We start from the raw sequence: 18,722 nt of genomic DNA, 5'->3' as shown, positions 1-18,722 counted from the left end.
CAATGGATTTTTTAAACATTTGTTTCTAGATATGGAAATTTTCACTTTATACTATTGGTAAAAATTATTTACAAATATCATGCATATTTGTGAAACAAATCTCTAAATTTATAAACATATCCAAAATCATTTAATACATTTCTATTGCAGAATCTTCATTGAAAAGGGGAGTTCCCAGACAAAAGTTGAGAAATGTAGTGATGGAGACGTCATGGCAGTGGAATTTGATGTCAAGAGTAGCGAACTGAAGTTTTTCAAGAATGATCAAGAGGTCGGTTTTTGAGTACTTTTTAGCCTTTTTAGCAATAAAATTGAAAAGGTGCATAAAAGATACTGCTTATCAAAGACACAAATAAGTCCGAATATATCGTAGAACTGATATAGACATGGTTCTTTAAAACTTCACAATGTTTTAAGGTACATGTACATAAAATGACGGTGCCAGGAAATGGAAAACTACCCGATTTTTATCCAATGATAGGCCTTCATTCTGAATTTGAGTGTGTCAAGCTTCTAGAGATTGAGCCCTGGACCCCTTTGGATCCAAATGCGGTAAGACCATCATTTAAAAAAAATGTTTGGTTACCCTCTTCCTTGAAGTAAAATGCCCCCTCCCTAGATTTAAACTTTCTTAACATTCTAGGATACGATATTATTATTTTTTTTTTTATAAATTATTCTTCCTATCCAGGCAACACGATATTTTGAAAATTTCTGAAAAAAAAATCACGCCGAGCTACAGGCCTAATATTTAACCCTTAAGCTGATTCGGGAGAGGGCAAGCAAACATTCTTCTGAAGATGGCCTAAGATAAAACCTCTTATTAATTGCTTTGTTGTCCATATAGAGAATCGTTAGAAACCGTTTAAGTAGAATTTTAGCGAAGATTTAAATTTGGAATTATCAGCGAGCAGTTGACATCTCTAAGATTGAATATTGCTAAATATTTATTGCGTTTTCTTTGTACTAGCTTCTTAAGTGAGCATTTTGTAATTGCTAAAATTACTTCTTGTTAAAAAAAAACACCAGTTTTAAGGGGAAATCCCTTAATTTGTGTCTCGCTAAAATTTCCACTTATACGGTTTGAAATGTTGAATAAAGCTTTGATTTAAACATAATATGCATGATACTGTTACTGAAATAAAATTAAAAAAAAATGGTAGTATTGGATCATGTTTCAGAGAAAAGAAATCCCCAAAAGCATAGACTTCACAGAGGTTGAAGGATTAATAATAAGGTAATTATAAAGAGCTTTACTAAAAGCCTGCAATGGCTACTTTAAAAATCTAAAGAAAAACTGTAATGTTTTATTCAATCTTTATATACCTGGTAGCTCACATACATTAATGGCTGATTATCTGCTTCTTGTCTATCTGTGTTGCATCAGCATGAGATTATTGATAACTTGATGAGCACAAACAAGAAGGGGCGTTATTAACCCTGTTTACTCTAATAATATTTCTTAAAAATGTGAATTGGAATAAATATATTTAGCTTTAAAATGATGCTGTATGTGTAAACTTAATTTCAAAAATGAGTGTTTTTTTTGTTTTAGCCCACCTAAGACAATCATTCTATCAAGGCTCTTCTATGCCCTTTGTTCAGGGCAAATTATTTTGCACAACACAACTAAAACGCCACTTGGGTATAAGGTAATAATAATGTGCATATAATATTGTAAATTACATTAAGTTGATCACACTTCAAATATGTCTGATATTATGTATTTAAAAGAAAAATGCATAGAAACCTTTTCATTAATATCTTTATAAAAGTGAATTATCTAGTGCATTTCAACAAAACGGAAAAGGATGAAAGAAACATTTTCAGTTTGTAAAAATGCCTTCCCCCTCCCAAATTAAAAATCAATATAGAAATTTAAAATTCTTGTGCCTTTTAGCACAAGATTTTCCTCGAAAAAAATCGTTTAAATGCGTTTTAATTATTTCCCATGCCTTAAAAAGAATTTTATTTATAAAAAGTTTTTTTTTATCACCTCATTAAGTTATTTTGAAGAATAATAATTATGTATTATTGATGCATGCCATATAAATTCGTTTTTAAATTTTAAAATACGAATTTATTAGTTTGAGCCAGCCAGGATATTCAAAGCCAGAGACGCGGACGGAGGAGAGGACTGCAGTACAGGAATTATAGAGGCTAATGATACAAAGGTTATCATGTGCCATGCAGGTGAGGTTCTACTGTAAAAGTCTGAAACACGCCTGTACATTTATACACTTAAAACTTCTTGCTCTCCCCTCTCTTACCTTCTTTCTCTATCTCTCTCAGACTCTATAAAAAAATGAAATATATTAACAAAAGAATAGAAGATCCAATTGCATTTTTTTTATTATTTTATTTTTGATATTTAAAAAAACAATTATGAGGCTTATAATAGTTTTGTGGGTCAAAGGAAATAAATATTCATATTTTTTTAACTCTTTTAACACATGTTTATGTAGAGCGTTTAATTTTTTTTCACAGAACAACAGATATCGAAGTTATCTGATATCACCATAGAGTGGATAGAACTACAGAAAAATAAAACCTACCCTGACGAAGACTTAAAGAAGTCTTTGAAAGGAAAATGCCATGTCTACAGGTACAATTCTAGTTTTTATTTTGATGAATTACGCTGCAATTAATGATTGCTTACATTGAGCATTCTATGAAATCCTGTTAGGATTTGCTACTTTTGCAAAAAATTTCGACACAAAAAGTGACTAAAACGAAGATCATTTTCAATTGCTGGCACAAAACCAAAATGCACCATTTCTTACATTGAATATAAGTTCAAGCCAGTAGAGCTACCGTCTCTGCAGAGAATTTTGGTTATATCAATTCTGAGCCCAACCAGCAATTGTTTGGTAATTTTCTAAAACAATGTTTCAATTTATTAAATTTGATTTTCAAAAAAAGATTTTTAGAAACAAGTTATATATATATATATATTTTAATATTATATATACCTCTTTTGTAATTTTCAAATCTTAATATGTTTACAACATAATTAATGGCATAAGGACATTCTCAGCAAAGATATCTTCTTGTCTGTTCAAATATATGGAATTTCAGTGGTGTGGGTCGACCTATATTGTTGTTGTTTATTTTTATTAGACTAAGTGCAATCATGAAACACACAGATTACAACAGAGGGCTAAGCAGAGTTGTAAAAGGAGAAAAGAGAAAGGTATTTCCTTACACTTTTTCTGGCTTGATCAGCAAATGGGCTCACACAACTTGATATGTCACAAATGGGTTCACACAACTTTATATGTCACAAGAAAGAACAAAACAGACAAAAGTCAAACAAAAAAAAAACTTAAACAGGCAATTAAAGACGGACACTGAGGATACTTTTTGAAGACAGTTTAACTGTTTTTTAAATGATTTAAGTGACAAACATAAATGTTCAATTTCATGGTTTAAGGAAAGTCTTAAAAAAACATACTTCTTTATAAAAGGCAAACGTTGGTAGCTATAGATGTATATGTGTCATTCAATTTGAGGTAATGCAAACTTGTGTTTGCTATTAAATTTCATGTAAAAATATTAAACTGAGTATTACTAACATGATCATGATGACATTTAGTGAAATAATCTGTATAAAAAAATACAACATTGGAATTTCAAAACTGAAAGTAATTGGGTTTTGTTCCGCTTTTTTATAACCGTTGTATTTTTTCTATTTTATATAGGATTATGTGCTCGAAATTTTCAAAAACGCTGAAATGATTGAGCAATATTGGATAACTCCAGACAACTACTGTCTTACCCTACCGTTTGACTATGGGCAGTACGCTATCAGATACCCAAAGTGCCCAGTAAGTTAACAATATAACATAAATAATATAAATAAGTATTGATTATAAATACATCGTGGAGAAATATTATATACATTTAATATATAAAATATGTGTTGTTTTACAGAGTTTAAATTTTCCTGAACAACTTGAAAAAGGCATGAAAGTCTTCATCGCTCTGCCAAACAAGTAAGAAAATATACAGGTCAATTTCTTAGTACATGTTACAAAATATAATAAAAACTTTCCCTTTTCCTGCGTATCCATGACGGACCTAATAATTTTGCATATACATGTAAATGCACATGTTATACATGTACTGATAAATCTGGTTTAAATTTGGTAAATGAAGAATTTATTTCCTTTTGAAATTTTGGGAAGGTACTTTTAAAAAAAAACAAACTATAATTCCTTTGGACAGTTCTGTAGCAGAAGCTGTGATTATTGGAGTGGAACATTCAGGGAAATATCAGTTGGAGTATTCACCAGAAGGTGACAGGGATAATGAGGTCATCACTGGGGACCACAGTATAATGGAAGTAAAGGGATACAAAGAAGGCGATCCAGTCTTAATGTATAGAAATGATGGTATGTACACATGATCTGTTAATTTGCTTTACATTTAAGTGACATAAAAGATACAAGTTATTTTTTACAAAAATGTTAATATGTACGAAAAGTGTACTGGCCTTGATTTATTGATATACATGTTTGTTATACAGAAAATAATGTTAAGTGTTGGTTTTAGCTGCAGATCTGTAGCGTTACGGTTTTATTTATTTGTCTTTGACCATAACGCTACAGATCCTGTAATGCAAAAAAGGTGCAATTTTCGGCGCAATATTTTTATAGTATTACAGTGTAATGTACATAAACATATTTAATAAGAATGGGGTTATTCTTTTTTTTCAATATTTGACGTTATGTTTTTAAACATATAGATTTTGTGCCTAATATTTTTCTAATTTTTTTTACTTCTTTTACATCTTTACTTTAATGTGATTTTTCCTTCATGTCAGCCTCTCAGAAGTCCCTTTCCCAGTCATTCGTGTATGCGCCTCCTTATCTTGTGCCTGAGGTAATTAATTAACATTAATTAACATTAATTGTGTTAAAACGATGACAAGCTATATTTTAAGTCATTATATTTTTTTTGAAATGTTTATACTTTGAAATACGCTAATTCGATGCGATTGTTATTTTCCAATTGCATGTTGAATACATGTTTAAATTAATTTGTTTTTCTCTAGGAGTGTGGAAATGTTCTGAAATCGACATGTTTTAATTTTTTTTTCTCTAGGGTTGTGCAAATGTCCTGAAATTGACATGTTTTAATTTATTTTTCTCCAGGAGTGTGCGAATGTCCTGAAATTAACAGACAGTAATTGGATATCAACACTTCTGAACCAAGCAGCCACATGTTTAACTGATATCAATAGACTTACAGGTAAAATCAATAAACGTACAGGTAAAATCAATAGACTTACAGGTAAAATCAGTAGACTTACTGGTAAAATCAGGTTGGCTTTTCATAGTATATTTCTTTATAATTTTTATTATTAAATGCAAAACAAGCCAACATTGCTTACCGCAATCTCTTTTTTTTCCTACTGAAGAAAATCTTTAAAACGCAATGCATATTGCAGATTATGTAAGAAAATTATCAAACCAATATTCTTTCTGTATGCACAACGTACATCATTTAAGCACAATTTTGTGAATTTAGTTTCTTACAAATATTATAATTTCCATGTATTGAATTGTTATGACTACTACATGTAAATAAACTACTTAATGGATTTTTTTAAAAGCATGTTTATATAAATGCTTTTAACGAATTGCAGTTCAGGAGCAGATGATGGTGATGCAAAGCAGAAATTTGATTGGTTGGTTGGATGGCTATGGAGCCAATGGATCTGTAGAGGACACATTTGCGTTTCTACCAAAAACTCTGAACACGAATGTTTTCCTTTATCCAAGTTTGGGAATGTTTGTTGATCTAAACGTCCACAGATTGTGTTTTTATGCAGGTTTGGTATAGAATGTGGAAAAGATTAAAAATTCACTCACGAATTTACACATGCGTAGAGCAAGATCAACCTACGATTCTATCTTAAACAGCATATGACTGCATATATTGAGAAACCGAATGGTTTGTTATATTTCTTTTGTAGTAAGATATCATTAATTTTATAGTATGTGTTTTAAATAAGAAAAAATATAAATATGATAAAATTAAAATATGGATAAACTAAAATAATAATAGAAAACTACATGTAAAACTTATTTTGCAGATCAGCTGCTTAACTACCAACAACAGAAAAAGATTCATTTAAGAAACCCCCTGCATTTCATGGATATGCATGCCTTGACTCCAAAATCAAACGTTCCCCTTGATGTCACATTTGCTTGCAAATTTCAAGGATGGGTTTATATAGCTCTCATAGCAAAGCAGGTAAGATAGGATAAATAAAGAGAACATTGAGGACATTGCTATAGGCCAAAACGTGTTACTATTGTAAAAGCCTTTGATTCCTATCTTGGAGCTAATATATCAGATAAACAAAGTTTATTATTCATTTCAAGTAAGAAATATTTCAATTTTTGAAATACAAATATCTGCTGGAATTTGTGGTAATTTCTATTTATAGCTTCTTCTTCCGTCTCATCAATCCATTTTGCCTGAAAAGGACCTTGAAACATTTTCAAGAACAGAGGTATGGAAATTATATTTTATACTGACTTCGTCAAACTTATAATGTTATAAAAATATTTCTTTTGAATTTTCGAATCTCTATTTAATATTATGAAATAATTCTTAAAACGGTTAAGGTATGCAACTATTAAGAGTCTGGGATGTATAAATTTCAGATCATGATTTGAGATTTTTATTATATGCTCTCTTATTAAGTTTTTTTTTTTAATTCTTAAAAATTATTGGTTTTTTAAAAAATTTTCTTCAGATTGAACATTTGATGTTTGAGGTAGTCCACCAATTTGCTACCTTAAGCAGCCTGTTTGCAGCCCAGTATGGTGGTCTTCAGAACCAGAGCAATCCAGTCTCAGGAACAAAATCCATCCTCCAACTTATTGAAGGTCAATGTCAACCATTGATAAAATACAAGGGAAATCCAATCACCGAACAAAACAATCTTATTCAAGAAGGTGTTTTGTGTATCTGTAAAGCTCACAAACTTTCCATGGCAACTTCAGACTATGATCTTGAAAGTGAATTGGATATCACTTATGACTTTTTTCAGCCGTATATGGAAAACGTCAATTCAATTGATTTGGGCCTTACCAAAAAAGTGAACTTTCCTGGAGATTTTTTCGAGAAACTGCCAAATTTAGAAAATTTCTCCCTAACTAGGTGTTCTCTAAAAGACAAACACCCTCTTCCCGGCAACAGTGGAACCTTGAAGGAATTGAGATACGTCAATATCGGCAATGTCAATGTTACAGAATTACCTTCTGACATTCTTCGAGCGGAGAAACTTAAGGAGGCTCGTTTCCAGGGAATTCCTTTGGTAAAAATAAAGAACATTATGCAGCGGTTCTCAAAACCCTATGTGCTAACAAAATTAATCCTGAATGACATCAAGTTGGAAGAATTACCGAGCGATATCAAGAATTTGACGTTGTTAGAAGAACTAAGTATTGATCATAATCCTCTAAAAAGGCTTCCTATCGCTTTAAAAGAGTTGAAGAAGCTCAGGGTACTTTCCATAAAAGGTACATTTTTTCACCAAAAACTGCATGTTATTCTAATTTTATGTCAACTATTTTTGACTGATACGTATCCCTGTACTCTTTTGAACACTTTACTTCATAAAATATATACCAAGAATTTTTCTTATAAATATAATAAACTTAACGGTTTTTTGCCCCTTGTGAGGGCAAGTTGACTTTTCTGCAATTCAACGATTTTGATTTATTTTTTTCAAGTACCCAAATGAAAGCATGGAAAAAAACATGTTTAAAAGATTTAATTTAAGTGAGACAAAAAGAATATTTTATAATGCAATATTTTTATAGGATTTCCACTGATGAATTTCAATGGAGAAGTAGAAAGTTTAACCAGACAGCAATACAAGGCTTGGCATAAAGAAAATCCAGCAATTGTAAATTTTTTGACCACCGAGGTAAGCTTGAATCTTGAGATTTTATAATAAATAAGGAAAATTATCTTTACTTGACTTAATGTGAATTGCAAATCTTCACTGAGATTTAAATTTCAAAATATCTTTAAAACTTTGATTTCCTTGATATCGGCATGTTAAAATAACGACTTTGATAATAAAGTTTACTTCGGCTTATGCAAAAAATATCTATAAAATTCACTCAACTTTATCAAAAATCTATTGGAGTAAACAAATTTGCAATCAAATTGATTGTCTTAAAATAACACTGTACCTTTGGTAAAAAAAAAATACGAGACATTTAATAAGTATCCATTCTATCTCAAAATAGAAAGTAGATGCTCTATTTGACGAAGTGGACAGAAAAAGAAGAGGAAGTTTGGACGTATCGGAGATTGCGCAGCTTAACCTCAAGCTCTTCTTCCTTCTCCCTAGATTTGGAACTGATGGTACGGGACAGAAGTATTATTTAAATTTATTATGCTGCAAAATATTTAATCCTAACAACGAAAGCCAAATTTCGAAATTCATTTAATTGGTGCAATTTACTTACATTTGCTTTTACTGTATGGTCGTTTTGAGTGTTAATTAAAAATGATAATAAACACTTACTTTCAATTCTTTCAAATTTCGAAATTCATTTAATTGGTACAATTTTTTTACATTTGCTTTTACTATATGGTTGTTTTGAGTGTTAATCAAAAATGATAATAAACTTACTTTCAATTCTGTCTGTACGTAGGATTCAATGAGAAATATGGAGGCTGGCCGGATGTCATATTCAAATTGACCCAACTGAAGGAACTCTATTTTGGATATCAGGGAATCACTCTGATCCCATCAGATCTGAAGGCCTTAACTCATCTCGAAGTTGTGGATCTCCAGCATTGCCCTTTATTGGAGACATTGTCAGCAAAATTAGGATTTATGATCAATCTTAAAAGTAAGGCACCTTTATATAATATATTTTGCATGATGAAAATTATATGCTTTATGGAAGATCTTTGCCTAAAGAGATTAAGAGGTCTTTCAAATGCTAATTTCCCAAAAGATGTATAGTTAAAATATTACAGCGTTTGAAGACCCCATAGTGCTGAACTTAATGTTCAACATATTTTGTAAGATACATGTACACATGCCAATACATGTATACTGTATGTCTGTAGCCAAAAAATTTTCATCTTTGAAAGTTGTACCGTAAATCTGGAAATTTTTGCTGTAGATAAATTTTTAGCAAATGTGCGAGTTCTTTGCATTCGCAAAAATATTTTTCTTAAAAATAAATTACCAATAAGAAATTGTAAACAAAGGAGTGGTAATTCGCAAAATTTTGAAACGTAAAAAATAATCAACACCATTTTTTCCCGAATTCGCAAAATAAAATCGACGTTAAAATTTCCAGATTTACGGTATATCATCTTACAAAATTATAACAGATTATTTAAATAAAATTGCATGTCGTTTTTGTTCCAATTTACAGATATCAATCTGCAACATTGCCCCTCCTTAAGAACCCCTCCTCATGAGGTGGTGAGTCGAGGTTTTGAATCAGTAAAGGCTTACCTGAAGAGATTAGATGGCGGTTTTACCACCTGCAGGAGAACAAAACTCATGTTTGTTGGGGTGGGAGATGCCGGTAAAACCAGGTACATATAATATTGATTGTTTTGTGTTGAACGCCAATATGGCAATATTTCAGTTATGTTTCAGCGGCAAAAATCTTGTTATAAGGTATTTTCTTAATCTTCAAAAATTAAACACTATCGCTTAAAATTTCTATACATAATGCATACCATTATAATGATGTCATCGACAGTTGTTAAGCTTCAGAAACAACCAATATATACCTGATATACTAGTATGCACTAGTTTACAATTAGAGTTACACAAGCCCTCCTGTACATTGCATTTCCAACATGCAATTAGTTCTTATCAACGTCACCCTTTTCTTCTTTATAAAAATTAATTCTGATCTGATCAGATAGTTATTTTGCAAAATAAATGTTTAATTTAAATGTGTACAATTTTAGCTTGCCTCTATTTGCAAAATTTGATAAAACTATCATTGAACATGCGTAAAACCGTAGAAAAAAAATCAATATCAATGAGTCATTGGACCTGAAAATGATCCTTAGCGTTTACAATCTCATAGGAAGCCGAATGGATACTATATGTAGTTTAAGAAATAATTGCAGCAAACCCAGAGTATTATTAAGAATTTGAAAAAAAAATAATGAATATTCTCAAAGATGTTTTTCATAAAAATGAAATGTTAACTATTTTCTTAGTTTACTGAAAGCGTTGACCAGTACCTCCAAGAAAACAAGCGGTACCCAAAACGCTCTGTTGACTGACGGTATTGACATCAAGTCATGGAAAGTCAAGGTACCAGACAAAGGAGAGATCGTCTACTCAGCCTGGGATTTCGCTGGACAGTCTGTCTACTATAATACTCACCAGGTAATCGATCTTTAAATGGTATAGACTATAACTTGCTCATTCCATTACATATAAGAATTTTTCTTTAACAGGAACTCTCCCCAACGATAGAATGTTTGAGATTTTCCTTAAGGAAATTCAGAGTCAAAACTTATCTTCAAAATTTTATTTGCGTGTACCAAATAACGCGAGTCATCTAGTTTATTAATATGATATCTTCAGAAGCTAGCTATAGAAAATATATAGACTAAAATAATTGACCAAACATTACTAGATTTCTAATTGTGCAATTTGGTATATATGAACTATATGCTTGATCTAATGTTTTAGCATATATATGAATAATTTTATTTTATCATCTTGAAGAAGGTGCAGGTATTGGGTTTACATTTTTATTGAAATTCAATTTTTTGTAGTTTTTCCTGACCTCTCGAGCCGTCTATCTCTTACTCTGGAACATGAGGATGGGATTTCAACATGCTGGTCTGGATTTCTGGTTAAGTTCTATAGCATGTCACGCTCCAGATGCACCAGTTCTTATCATAGGAACACAGGCAGACCAGGTGATGTATATAGAGAAAGTTAACCAACAAAACACCCCCTTTCATTTAGGAACACTGAAGCAGTCTTTAATTAACTTAAAGGGCTAAAAAATGGTAATATGAAATCAAAAAAAAATATCAATATGGCAACAATTTTAATGTTTAAAATTTTGTAATATATTTTCATATATTTTAAATTTTGAACGGTACATTTTCTACATGAAATGATTCTTTTTAAAGAGTCTTAATTGAAATATGTCCAGAATTACACATGAACTGTGGTCATTTGATGGTTGTAACGGTTTGAATTTTAAAATAATATTTATAAAAATATAAATTATAGATTCCAAAACCCGAAATTGAAGAGAAGGTAATAAAGAACTCTTACCCTCAAATCCAGGGATTTCATTATGTTAGCTCAATCCAAGGAACGGTAAGTAGGACCATCAAAAAAGATCCGAAAATATTCAAGTTTATGAATTTATCAATCAATAATGAACGTCTTTTAAGAGTTGTCTACGTTAACAGAATGTAACTTTAGTATTTTTAAAACAGCGTTCTTTACATTCTACTTTTGTGCAGGGCATAAAAGAACTAGAGGAACAGTTGATAGAAATAACTTTACAGCAACCTTATTTGGAAGAAAAAATCCCTCAAGTCTGGTTAAACTTGGAAGACAAAATGTTAAAGTAAGTAGTTAAGTAAATAAATAAGGAAATTTATTTACATGTATTTCCATACCATTTAGATGCAATTCAAATTCAATTTTCATACACTTTTGTTTTGCAAGTTTATAAGACCAACATCCTCAAAGTAAAATAAACGATACAGTATTAAAATTTGAGCTTCCAAATTTGTGAATTTTAAAAATTTGTACTCAAGATTCAATTATACAAATCTGGCGAAATTAATATTTTATCTTTACAAGAAGTTATTGTAAACTGATACTTTTTTATAGAATGCGGAAAGATAGCAGTATTTTGGACTGGAGTCAAGTTGAGCAGATAGCAAGAGATGAAGGAATCTACCACGAACAAGATGTACGTTTTAATTTATCATTAATAACAGAAGAAAAAGATTTAATTTGTTGAATTCAGCTATCAAGTAATTTTAATAAATATAATGGCAATACTGAAGTTTTTCCCCAGCTAGATCTATTGATAGCCATATTTACTTGTCAATAAATCTATCTCCTCCGCTTTTTAGCTTAAGGAAGCTATTTCCTTTCTTGATAACCTTGGGACCGTTCAGTACTTTGATACAGACTTCCTGAGAGACAAGGTGGTCGTTGACCCTCAGTGGATTGTCAAGGTCATGGCGTGTGTGGTATCTGTCAGAGCCTCTGCCATACAAGTAAATATAAAGACGTTATAAGAAATAAAGGACATTTTATTGCTTGATGTCATTTATCTTGATGTTGCAGGGAAGACTGGTTAACTCAATATAATTTTATACGTTTTAATATATGCTTTTAGAAAAACGATGGTCGGTTCGAGCATTCTCAACTAGATGTTGTGTGGGATAAATATGATGCTAAACTTCGACCTTGGTTGCTGAGTCTTACAGAAGAATTTGACTTGACCTTTCCTCTTCCGGGGCAACCTCTAAATATAGTACCATGTCTTCTTCCAATAGAGCCACCAGAAGAGGTGATTTTTGATCAAAGTCTACTTTAAATATTCACACAATAGCAAAGTTTCTTATTTTTAAGCATTTTTTTCAATGAAAAAAATACACATTTTCACAATGTAAAAGATAAACAGTACTAAAATGAACGAAAATTTAATTCCTTGTTTTGACAGTATTTTCAATGAGAAAAGTAGTTATTGATTATTACACTGAAAGAAATAGACACTAATATCTAAAACGTATATAGTGTAACAAATTTTGCTTAATACTTACCATAGATAAGGGGTGGTGTATTTTGTGTCTCTTTGCAGTTTCGTTGGCCTGATCTTGATCCACTTTCATCTGATGGCATCAGTGAAAATAAAATCATGTATAAATTTGTCTACCTTCCGGGAGGTCTTTTCAACAGACTTCAGGTCATTAAGAATTTAATCTTTTAAATCAAACATTTGTGAAAGATATTATTACACACTTGATTTACATATACACACAAAAGTCAATTTAAGTTACTTTATCTACAATTTCAATTTATCTACATCAAAGTTTAAAGAAGCATAAGTTCACAAAATAAAAGGAAATATATATTGTTATACAACTTGTACATGTGCGAATATGCCTTTCCACATTTACTTTTTTCCTGCTTAATTTGATTTTTTTTAAAAATAATTTTTAATATTCCCTTCATGATATAATCAATGTGGCGAAACAGAAACTTCTAAAATGAGTTCAGGTAAAAGTATTTGCTAATTGAAAAGTTGACGTATATTTGTTTTACGAAATATTTACAGGTTCGATTGTTTAATTTTTCTGATGGAAAGATGATCTGGAAAAAGGGCTCCTACTTACAAAAGAATCAGCACTTGGCTCTGATCCAACAAAACAGGTATGCAAAAAGAATTATTGTAATTACAAAATTTTATAAAGAATTATTATACAAGTAGATTGTAGGGAAAACAGATTTGTTAATTTTATGCAAATGACAGAAATCCTAATGAAGGTGCTTTATATTCCAAGGTTCAATTTCAAATATGTCATATTTGTTCAATTTGTCCGTCAATTCTTGAAATGATTTTATTTTGCAGTGAGCGTCAGCTGACCGTAACCGTCCAAGGCCCGCGTCCAGAGAACGTTTTATTCCTGATTCACGAAGTATTAGAGAGCCTGATCACGGAATCGTATCATGGAGTAACCTATGATTATTATATCCCTTGCCCAGATTGTATTGCAAAAGGGGTAAATCATTTATTAATATTACAGAATTAAAAAGAACGAATATTCTGAAAACGACAAGCAGAAGCCTGATTTTTGCTCATAGTCGAAAACATATACTGTAAACACACATTGTATACAATAAACTTTCCCCCCATTGTTTTCATCCCTTTAAACTTTCAAATATCTCTCTCTCCTGTTTTAAATTGCCCAGACAAAGTTCTGTTTAAAAAAATACTGTTTTCCTTGAATTAAGCTCTCTAATTTTTTTTTCTCGTGCCATGGGGGTGATACAAAAATGCAATGGAATCGATAATGTCAATTTTACTTGCAGTCTGACAGCTTCAGGAACCCATATCTCTTCAAAGCATCCATTATCAAAAAAGGAAAGAACATGAACGCTCCTTTTCTGCAGTGCACAGAGAATTTCCATACTGTTGCTATGACACAGCTATTAGGTATGTTGAGAAAAAATAACTTAAGTTAGGAGTACATGAAAAATAGAGTGTAATTGTATGCTCATTTTATGAAAGTGATCTTTTCCTGGAAAGATTTATAAAATCTAGAATATTTAAATGGTATTGCTATGTAACATGATAAAATTTGTATACTTATTTAAGTAAACATTTATAATGTTGCAAATTTCTAGCCTTTTGTTTCATCACTGAGGAAAAAACATCCTGATAAATATTTCAAAGCTCTATATTTGTTTGGCTGTACTTTACATAAATGTAACATATTTTATTATAATTATATTTATTTTCATAAATTACATTTTTTTCTTTTAGCTATCATGCCGGATGATAGGAATTCAGACTTTGACATTCACCTTCAGAACAGTATAAGCGCCCTTCAGTCTATCAATAATGACATTGAATATGATGTGGCTGTCCTGTACTGTCAAGCAAATGTACCTCCAAAGGGAAAGAATGACCTTATCAATCCTAAAGAAGTCAAAAATGATTTACGTGCATGGAATTACAGTGTGTAAGTGCACATACAGTGAAAACTTTGGAAATCTGACATCAGTGCAATCCGATTATAATGCGATATTGATAAATAAAAAAGAGATGATTTTATCAATTTTGGTTGTATACATGTTAACCATATTTATTTTCCTATGAACTTCTTTTAAAATGTCTACTTTATTCATAATTTTCTATAATCTTCACTAACACGTATTAGCAATTTCGTGATAATATTATGTACATTGCAAAAATGTTTTTTTTAATTATCTATGAAAATTGTAGCTGGATGCCTGAGAGTGTGACACCAGACCGAGTCAGTGAGATGACACTACAGCTAAAGAACTCAAAGGTATTGTACATTTTTGCGATTTAGATAGGCATGCAATTGTGCGTCTCATCCATTTATCATGATCTTTATAAACGTTGCCCTATTTCAAACGATAATGATCTCCAACAGGAGTTTTGTTTGAAAAAAAAAATGGGTGATATTTTTTTCTGTTTTACATTCTCTTGTGTAAAAAAATATTTTTAAAATTAAGAAATGAACCATTTCTATGGAGAGTATATTGCATTGTATGCTACATTAAAAACATCCGCTTGAAAAGATTAACATACTTTATGATTTTTTTTAATTAAGGCTGTATATGGTTTAAGAAAAATGATACGATGAAGGTTGCGTTGCACTCCATGCCCATTCTTGTATTTATTCAGGTTGTAGTGTGCTGTATGTCTGACCAATTTGAGAAGGACGAAACTTGCCATAACATGTTCTTGTACATCACAAATCAGCTTAGGAAGAAGGTACTCATTGTGGTGGTACGACCCAGCATGGTGTGGCAAGAAACAGATCTGGGAATGAAGATTGGGGATGCTGTAAGTTTCTTTTTTTGAAAGTCTTGTTGTATGTAATCAATAATGAGCTAACAAATTTTTGAATATATTTTTCTGTTGCATACCCTCTTTGTAAGAATAAAAAGGCGAGAATTTGAAATAAAATAAATATTTTCTAGCTCATGAGAAATGAATATTGTTTATGTCAATAAATTACCAAAAATTATATTCTTTTTCTGAATAATGAAAAAAATCAATATAATTTAAGTCAAATAATATATTTGCATCAATTTTAACCAGATTTAGCAGACACAAACCAGATTTCCTGAAAGACACTAAAAATAAAATATGCCATGAGGCCAAATTCATGATTAATGAAAAAAATATCCTGATCTTCAAATAGGAATTAGCTACTTAAGTCAATACATAAAAACGCTAATGACCAATATCTCTGCCATTGATCACATTTTGCGAATAATGTACATGTACATGTTTTACAGTTTGTGTGCATGATACGTACTCCAGATAGATATAAATCAAAGATTGTTGATCTCAAGGACATGGTAGAAAAGACATTGATTGCCATGGAGAAGGTTTGTTTATCACTGGATTTGAATAAGTTTTGTCATACATGGAAAGGATTAAGGGAAATAAGTTAAAAGTGAAATAATTAAATTAAAGCTAAGGACATGACCATTCGTGACCAATGCAGTGAAAAGATATAAAAGATTAAACTGAGAAGTATTCTTGATAAATGTATTAAACTAATTATGTGCTTATTTTCAAGACATATTTCGTACACTTATTTCCCAAATCGAAATCGTTACAGAGTACATGGAAAAGTTGAAACAAATTTGCAAAAATATAAAAAATAAATAAGGAGAAAAAACCCCACAAAGAAGAAAAATCCAATTAAATGTTTGATTTTTTTTTTCAAACTGTAGGACAAACAGAGACCGGCAGATGTATTCATAAGCTACTGTTGGCAAAACTCCAAGAAAGCTGTTGACAAGGGAACCAAGATCAAAGACAAGAGTTCTCTAGGAGCAGTGGACCCAAGAGATATAAAAGATTACTTAACGGACAAGAAAGTGGCCTGTTGGATTGATATTGAAAAAATTGGCACTGTAGGTCTTCGCTTTGTTAAGTTAAGAAGCAAGAATATGTATAGATATGCTACATGTAACTGTTCTGTATCTTTCCTGTCAGGACATCGTCAAAATGAAGGTTTTAATCCAAAAATACCGTATGCATGGTTTTTTCACCCCGTGTTATTTTTGCACTTTCACACTTGCAATTTTTTCTCGTTTTAAATTCGCCCAGTTATATTTTGGTTAAGAGATTATACTGTATTCTTTGAATTTGCCCCGTTTTGAATTCGCCAAAATAACGGTAGGACGAAAGGGGCGAAAACAAAATGGAGGCCAAAGTTTTCTTTGTATACAGTATATTTAATAAGAAAAAATAAGAAAATACTCAGTCAATGAAGTAAATTTGGCATAATGTTATTTTATTTTTGTAGTATGGATTGTATATGGACATTGCGATGGGACTTCAGGGCTGTAAGCTTCTTGTCTGTTGTGTTTCAGATGAGGTTAGTTCATGAATTTGTATCAGTCACATGTGATTTTTAAATGTAATTTATTACTCTATTACAACGACTAAATGCACAGTTCATGGCTGAGATCATGTAGAATTTATGTAAATATTGTTTTTTTTGTACCTTTTGTTTAAACGTGTCGACATAAAAGCCGTACAGCCTGCAAAACATGAGTTTTTAGACTTATTAGGCCTCCATTCCGTGTATACCGGTCGCAAGTTAGGTCAATTTCCACTATTCCTTTCAGTACTCTGATTCTGAGAACTGTATGATGGAGCTGAAGTATGCTGTGTTGAATCTCAAACTTCCGGTCATCGTGGTTCCTGTCGGCACCGGAAGTCGCTGGAAATCAAAGGTTGGAAAATGTCTTAAATCTTATCGATGAAAAATGGTGCTATGTTATGTTTATTTAGAGAAATAAGAACATATGGTGTAATGCATTTTGTTTTTGGTTACTTTAAAAGTGAGGCTTTGATCAATAAAGATTTATTTCATGCATGCTAGTAAAGTAACAGAAGTAAAAGATATGAATGCCAATTAAGAGATCATTTGTTGATAAATTTATATATATTAAGCCATTTTTGTTTGACATTGATCACAAACGTCTGTGAATTTCTTTCACCTTGTAACTATGCTATCGTCAGCTTAGATTTCTGAACAACAAAAATAAAAACATCAAAGAAACTGACAAAATATATAAACAATATTTTTAAAAAAGCTAAGGTTTTCACAAAGGGTTTTAGGTATTGTTATAGAATATATAAAACAATATATATATATTTTTTTATTTTTGTCTTGTTGGTGTTTAAGGTTGGAATCTTCGTGGTAAAGACAGAAGAAGAAGCACCCGAGATCTCAATGCAACTGGAAGATAACAAAGAAAAACTGCTGACCAAAGTAAAAGAGATTCTAGCTACAAAATGCAAGACAGAGGACGAAGCTAAAGAAAAACAGAAACAGGAGAAAGAAAGAAAGAAAAACCTGGAGAAAAAGGCCCAGGATCTCAAATTTTCTTATCAGGTATGCTAAATGCTGTGAAAGAGAGAAATGAGAATTGTAAGTGTGAAAGGATTTTCAATGTTAATCTTAAACAGATTTAATAAAAGTATATCTATTTCAAATACAGTAAAACTCGGTTATAACGAAGTCACTGGGACCAGAGAAATCACTTTGCTATATCCGTAATTCATTAAATCCATATAAGGAATTCATTAAATTATTATATTTGAGGATATAAGAAAAATTCGCCATATCCGTGAATTGCAATATCTGTGTTCGTTCTAAACGAGTTTTATTGTATGTAGTTTTAATGTGTTAAATGAAAATTACTTTGTATGGAAGATTCATTATCATTTTTATATGCCATACGGTACAGATAACAATTTAAAAAAATGAAATAGATATTTACTCTGTAACATCGATAGCTATGCTGTAGAAAAGTTGAAAGAAAGAATTCTTGCCGTACCTTCACACGGTTTATAACAAACAGGAAATACTTTTTAAAAAAAATAGAAAACAAATAATTTTGTAGTATCAGAGAAAAACATATAATTATTTAA

The 18,722-nt window shown here is 31.0% G+C and overlaps 1 protein-coding gene across 1 annotated transcript in view; it reads left to right on the top strand.

Moving 5' to 3' along the window:
* Positions 1-18,722, top strand: part of LOC134239727 (uncharacterized) — a gene marked incomplete at its 5' end in the record, with an annotated part of 42,845 nt that overhangs the window by 10,624 nt on the left and 13,499 nt on the right. Inside the window, 39 exons of the mRNA XM_062721881.1 lie at positions 151-271; positions 418-552; positions 1,182-1,237; positions 1,556-1,652; positions 2,088-2,193; positions 2,488-2,605; positions 3,121-3,193; positions 3,702-3,827; positions 3,934-3,995; positions 4,228-4,394; positions 4,826-4,884; positions 5,157-5,253; positions 5,651-5,836; positions 6,101-6,261; positions 6,458-6,523; positions 6,770-7,538; positions 7,842-7,948; positions 8,277-8,394; positions 8,688-8,888; positions 9,426-9,591; positions 10,234-10,405; positions 10,801-10,947; positions 11,270-11,359; positions 11,509-11,615; positions 11,885-11,966; positions 12,133-12,279; positions 12,402-12,575; positions 12,867-12,971; positions 13,344-13,438; positions 13,638-13,788; positions 14,099-14,222; positions 14,553-14,751; positions 15,015-15,081; positions 15,444-15,605; positions 16,064-16,156; positions 16,508-16,690; positions 17,086-17,157; positions 17,411-17,518; positions 17,974-18,183. Of these exons, the coding sequence (XP_062577865.1) occupies positions 151-271; positions 418-552; positions 1,182-1,237; positions 1,556-1,652; positions 2,088-2,193; positions 2,488-2,605; positions 3,121-3,193; positions 3,702-3,827; positions 3,934-3,995; positions 4,228-4,394; positions 4,826-4,884; positions 5,157-5,253; positions 5,651-5,836; positions 6,101-6,261; positions 6,458-6,523; positions 6,770-7,538; positions 7,842-7,948; positions 8,277-8,394; positions 8,688-8,888; positions 9,426-9,591; positions 10,234-10,405; positions 10,801-10,947; positions 11,270-11,359; positions 11,509-11,615; positions 11,885-11,966; positions 12,133-12,279; positions 12,402-12,575; positions 12,867-12,971; positions 13,344-13,438; positions 13,638-13,788; positions 14,099-14,222; positions 14,553-14,751; positions 15,015-15,081; positions 15,444-15,605; positions 16,064-16,156; positions 16,508-16,690; positions 17,086-17,157; positions 17,411-17,518; positions 17,974-18,183 (5,479 nt within the window). The remainder of the gene's footprint in view (positions 1-150; positions 272-417; positions 553-1,181; positions 1,238-1,555; positions 1,653-2,087; positions 2,194-2,487; positions 2,606-3,120; positions 3,194-3,701; positions 3,828-3,933; positions 3,996-4,227; positions 4,395-4,825; positions 4,885-5,156; positions 5,254-5,650; positions 5,837-6,100; positions 6,262-6,457; positions 6,524-6,769; positions 7,539-7,841; positions 7,949-8,276; positions 8,395-8,687; positions 8,889-9,425; positions 9,592-10,233; positions 10,406-10,800; positions 10,948-11,269; positions 11,360-11,508; positions 11,616-11,884; positions 11,967-12,132; positions 12,280-12,401; positions 12,576-12,866; positions 12,972-13,343; positions 13,439-13,637; positions 13,789-14,098; positions 14,223-14,552; positions 14,752-15,014; positions 15,082-15,443; positions 15,606-16,063; positions 16,157-16,507; positions 16,691-17,085; positions 17,158-17,410; positions 17,519-17,973; positions 18,184-18,722) is intronic.

This window comes from Saccostrea cucullata, unplaced genomic scaffold (genome assembly GCF_032062105.1).
Source record: "Saccostrea cucullata isolate Sc308-1 unplaced genomic scaffold, CSIRO_AGI_Scuc_v1 ctg1066, whole genome shotgun sequence".
NCBI classification, from domain to species: Eukaryota; Metazoa; Mollusca; class Bivalvia; order Ostreida; family Ostreidae; genus Saccostrea; species Saccostrea cuccullata.
This window is presented reverse-complemented; position numbering and strand designations above follow the sequence as displayed.